The sequence below is a fragment of the Aureococcus anophagefferens genome (genome assembly GCF_000186865.1).
Source record: "Aureococcus anophagefferens unplaced genomic scaffold AURANscaffold_39, whole genome shotgun sequence".
Lineage (NCBI taxonomy): Eukaryota > Pelagophyceae > Pelagomonadales > Pelagomonadaceae > Aureococcus > Aureococcus anophagefferens.
The window spans coordinates 203,613-209,164 of NW_008705596.1; the positions used below are offsets into that span (position 1 = coordinate 203,613).

The 5,552-nt window shown below is 50.5% G+C and overlaps 2 protein-coding genes across 2 annotated transcripts; both read left to right on the forward strand.

Annotated features, from left to right (window-relative positions):
• Positions 1-17: 17 nt before the first annotated feature.
• On the forward strand, positions 18-1,208 carry AURANDRAFT_33025 (hypothetical protein; the record flags this gene model as incomplete). Its single annotated transcript, XM_009042881.1, has 2 exons — positions 18-306; positions 349-1,208. Coding segments are annotated over 2 exons (1,149 nt in total), but the record flags the coding sequence as incomplete, so codon positions are not given.
• Positions 1,209-2,790: 1,582 nt separating this feature from the next.
• AURANDRAFT_39143 (hypothetical protein) lies at positions 2,791-3,617 on the forward strand (the record flags this gene model as incomplete). Its single annotated transcript, XM_009042882.1, has 3 exons — positions 2,791-3,255; positions 3,303-3,369; positions 3,414-3,617. 3 exons carry the CDS (start codon positions 3,009-3,011, stop codon positions 3,502-3,504), a joined length of 405 nt encoding a protein of 134 aa, XP_009041130.1.
• Between the last annotated feature and the right edge of the window lie 1,935 nt (positions 3,618-5,552).

Here is a 5,552-nt window from a genome sequence, read left to right on the forward strand (position 1 = left end):
TCACCGGGCAATATCCTATTGCACTTGGAATGCAGCATTGGCAGCTCGAGGCCGCGGCGCCCTATAGCCTTGACCCTGACACAGCAACAATTGGTGAGCTGTTTCAGCGGCAGGGGTACGCAACAGCATTAGTGGGCAAGTGGCACCTTGGTCATTTCACAGCGGCTGCTCTGCCCATGCGCCGTGGCTTTGAGAGTTTTTACGGGTTTTATACAGGCGGGGAAAACTATTTTACACGCGTTTCGGAGGGAGCCTGTGCACGACGAGTGAATACGTCCTCAAGAGACAGCATGCCTGAAGTTGAAAGTGAAGCGATGGAGTGTTTTTGGGATGCGATCGATGGTGAAGCACACGCGGACCTTCCGAACGCACCCGCAAGCTACGGTAAGAGCCATTCGACCTATGCGTTCGCCACGCGTGCCTCCGAACTTGTCGCCCGCCACGGGAGTTTGTCGGAAGACGGCCTCGTCCAGCCTTTCCTTCTCGTTCTTGCTCTGCCCAACCCCCATGTGCCACTCCTCGCACCAGCTGCTGTATTCAGGACACATGATGCTGTACTTCGTCAGATCACTAACAACCAGCGGCGCACTTTCGCTGCCCTAACTATCCTTTGGGACGAAGCTCTTGGGAACGTGTCGGCTGCCTGTAACACACATCTGCCCGCGCGTCCGATACTCTGGGTGATTACTTCAGATAATGGTGCTGCGGTCGATGGAGGCGGGAGTAACTGGCCTCTGCGAGGTGGTAAAAAATACCTCTATGAAGGTGGTGTCAAAGTCCGTGGCATCATGTACTCAGCATCAGATACTCTAATTCCCGATTTACGCCGCGGGGCCACATACAACAGTCTCATGCATATAGTTGACATACTTCCAACTCTCTTGCTTGGAGTGCTCGCGGGAGGGAATTATAACAACGATGGCCTCATTAACATCGATGGTGTTGATCATTGGTCCCATCTTCGTGATGGTGCTGGAGACGAGCCGCGTGATGAAGTTCTTCTTAATATTGACTACCTAGACGCCAATCTTGATTATCTCGGCTACCTGCGAGCTGCTATCATCTCCTGTGCGTCGACTTACGCAAATGGAGGCGTGGCCACGCTGCCTGATTTGCCTTTGTTGAGAGCCTCGACTCTGGGTAGGATATGTTTCAAAGGCCTTTATAACGTGGAGGAGGCTTTTGCAGCGTCCTATTTTCATTATTGAACGGCGTGTTTACCTGATATTAGGTTTTCTGGTACGCCACACCTAGAGATCCCTACACTATCATATTACCTAAACCAAATCAGTTTGCTGTAAATTGTCTGTGTTTATCTGCTTTAGGTCGATTGTCAAGTTTGACATGATTAGGTTTCTGCGCTCTACAACCTCTCTCATGATCCTAATGAACGCACTGACATATCCAATGATCTTCCGGATGTCTTTCAGGCCCTCCATAGGCGCATTCTCACAAAGTACTGGGCGGGGATGGTCCGCGCCAGAGTAACCCAAATAGACACAAGCGCCTTCGAAGCCTGGCGTAAAGATGAAGGTTTTGTTGGACCTTGGCTTGGTTCGAGTGGGCTCAGGTTCTGCGGAGTTACGTCCACGTCCAGGCGACTATATGAGGCAGAGGCTGGTTTGGGGAATTGCTCCCTGATCTACGACAGAAAGCGGCTCATTTAACCAGTGACAGAGGCTGCTCAGAGGCTGGGGCCCCGACATGGAATTAAGCAAGTCGGTCCTGTAGTGGAGTTCCTGGACTCAGTATAGTATCTATAGGGTTCTCATGTACTCCTCCGTGAAGCGGAATTCCCGGTCTCCGTGTAGTGGGATTCATGGACTCCGTGAATTCCCGATGCCGCACAAACCAACCTTCGAACGTTGAATGGAGCCAAGCTGAAGCGTCTCCTGGTAGTAGGTGTAGCTGCGCCGCTACTGGAGACTCGCAGCGAATATTAGCCTACTAACCTAACCTCTAGCTAGCCAAGGATACTACAACGAGCACAGTGCGCTCTTTCTATTCAAGCGGCATCATGGAAAGTGCAGAAGGTATAGAGAAAATCGGAATGAAGCCCAAGACTGCGGGGGAGAGAAGGCTACGCAGAGAGACCGAGCGCCGGGCTCCAACACCTAGCGAGATAGTTAACTCCGGGACAGGGAGGCAGCCTGATTCTCCTGTTGGGAATCAGGGCTGCTCAGCAGCCCCATCTCACTTTTCCATTTTCAGTCTAAGTCAGGAACACTGCCATTTCCCCTCAAGGGCGGTACACCGGTGTCTCTGTTATCCTCACGGTACCTCAGCTGCCGTAGTATAGGGGGCCGGGGCTAATCCCTTCCATGTCAGTGGTCTTCTCTCTCTCTCTATCTCAGTGACTATACTAGGTTACAGTACGCTACTCTACTACTACCCTACTACCATCATGCGAGGACTGTACCTACCCTAGTTAGGCTCTCCTTCCCGTTCCCCTCCTGTATAACCAGTTACTATACAATGACTGCGCTACCGTAGATAGCACACTGAGCTTCCCCTCTCACCCATTGTGCTTATCCTGCTACTACGGACTGTACCTTAACGCCAAGTTGATGTACGGGACTTAGCTCCTTTACAAACTAGGGTGGTGGGGTGGGCCCATCACTATCTTGCTTGACTAGAAAGCTACTTTAGAACAGAACTTCCTTAACTCTTTGTGTCCATATCTGTGGCTGAGGAACGTTGAAATGCAACTTTTCAAGGCGGTTCAAGATTCGGAGTTAATGGCCCAGCGCGCAAGACGACATTGAGCTCTTTCAGATGCAACAAGAACCAAAGGAATCGGTGGCCATGGGGCCGAGAACGAGACCTCCAAAGTTGTGGTTTGTATGGCCATTTCATCGATTTTTAACATTCCTCAGCTTATATCTCGGCTCGGGCTTGCGCCAAGATTGTTGCATTTTAACCTTCCTCAGCCACATCTACTGCTGTTCCCGGTGTATCACGGCGCGCTTACCTGTACGGCTGGCGCCCACACGAGTGATTAGCCTCAAATGGCGTCGGGTGATCGGCGCGTCTGGAGCCAGCAAGAGGACAGTGCTATCAAAGACTTGGTAATGAGGTATGGGACGCGCTCTTGGAGCGTCATCGCCGAACACATCGTGAGTGACTACAATATCGAAGGCAGGACCGGCAAACAATGTAGAGAACGATGGCACAACCACCTTGACCCCCACATTAACAAAGATGCCTGGACTGCAGACGAGGAAAGAGTCATGGCGGATGCGCATAAATCTCTTGGTACAACTAATGCAAACACATTTCGTGGCCAACATCCAGACCGGTAGGTAATAAATGGTCCGAAATTGCGAAACTATTACCCGGCCGGACTGACAACCATGTAAAAAATCATTGGTACGTGCAGAATAGAAATATTCCTTGTATACCATTGTCCTCAGGTATTCTTTCATGAGAAGAAACGTTCGACGACTCAACAGAGAAGTCAACGATGGGCAACCAAATCATCAACATGTCGGATCAGGTGCATAGCCTACACCCATCCGTTGTCAAATCGAGGCGGTATACTTTGCCAATAGAAAGGACTGCTGGGTCTACGCAAGAACCCCCACTAAAGAAGGGTCGCTCACGGAAGGCAGCTAATCTTGCAGGTTTGCCCACCACAAGCAACACCCCTTCAACACAAATTCTCAGAGTTGCAACGCTATTTCACGGCTGCTGCCGAGGCCGCCTCTGAGGTTCTACAGCAGGCGCCGGAAGACTCTGTCTTGGAAGGCACCGAGGATTTAACTCGGATTGCTGAAGCGGGGATCAAACCACTTGATAGTCCAAGGTGCGAATCATTTCCACTCCAAATGCATCGCAAAAAAAGTTCTTAGTCGGATGGTCGCCGTGAGTCTAGCAAGCGGGAATGCCAATTTTCGAGAGAAACTGCGACAAAAGCTTGAAGCTTCTGGAGGGGTAGCCTGCAAAATACAAATAGGCTCACAAAAGCGCTGCTCTGTCGATCGCAGAGTCCGTTCCCCATGAGTTTCAGCAGCTATCACATCCCCGCATACAGTCTGTTGATGAAGACGATCTAAATGACCCCAAAGGGTGCTAATAAAAGAGCATGTCAAAATCCAATATTTCACTGCACAGATGCTTCACCGCAGCCCCAGTGGATTTGATGAGCAACCCCATGCGGACATCAAGCTTGGAGTCACCCGGCTTGCCTCATGCTCGTGCAAGATATTCAAGTATGGGAAGTCGAAAGAGTAGATGGAGGAAAAAGGAACTCAGCATAACTATCGAAGAAGCTGACAATTTCAGTCTCGTGAAAGCAAATAAGTCATCCAAAATGGCAGCCTTGTTTGTGGGGCCATCTGAAGACACTCCGCGGTACGTGGTGTCGTCGTTCACGAAAAACTCAATTTGCTCATAGCCAGTCAACGAGGCAGCTGGAAAAAGTGCCGTGGCCAGGCGACTCTCTCGATAGGTGCCTGAATTCCTACTACAGCATACATACGTGTGTGTGCAGCCCATTGTCCGTCGAACGTCACACTGGATATACGTTTGAACATCTCTCTATGCCAGAAGCCCACTACACGATCGCCAATGCTAGTCGCCCGAGCAGCGTGCTGTATTCTGAATCACTGAAGTGCGTCACACCTGTGAAGGCTTGCAGCTCAAAGAGTTCGCGCAGGTTCGATTTTGACGAAGTTGTTGCTCATTACCCCTGGATCCACTATCAAAGAAACAGATTCTTACCTGAGATATAGCAGAATAGACCCATGCTATATTCAACCCGGCCTCATAGTCGCGTTCCCAAGTATGGAGCGAAAGGGCGCTGCAAAATAGGTCGCCGGCAGAATGCGGCCAGGCGCTGCCAAGGGCAGCCAGCGCGAATACTATGGTACTACATCGGGGCGTCTCTATGGGAGTACCGTAGGCTAAGCGCGCAGACTAAGGCAAACCTGGGAAGTAATGGATTATAGCCTCGCAGACATGTATCGGAACTGTAAAATTTAAAACCCCACATGCCAGTGGCGAGAACGAACCTGTCACTTTCCGACGCACCGGACAAATGGTAATTGAGAAGCCATATAGAAAATAGTCAAGTTGCAAAACCCAGAGAAACGATCTTTTGTCCGAGACGCACCATTTTCTTCAAAATTGCGATGAAGGGCACCTGGCGGCGTCCCGAGGCCTCCCATTCACAAACAGGAGTATGCCCTCATGGATGGGCGAGCTTGCCATCCAAAATACCCAAGGCCATTTCACCTACCTCCTCCTTATAATGCCTCAGCAATTTATCACTCAAACCCGACCCTTGGATGCCATTAGAAACCAGATGAGCCCAAAAAATATAAGCCGCGCCACCCCGGACCCCGGGGAAGCGGCGAGCTGGGAGAGGACCACCACAGCCAGCAGTTTTATTTAGCTGGATGATGATAGGTGGTCTAAGCTCACTGACTCGTTACCGGAAACATATTGTACTGCCGTAAAATGCAATTTTCTATATGCGCTATTGGCTGGTACCACTACTAGTAAGTGAGTGTTATCAGACAGGTCTTCAGACTTTGACTCGTACTCGCCAG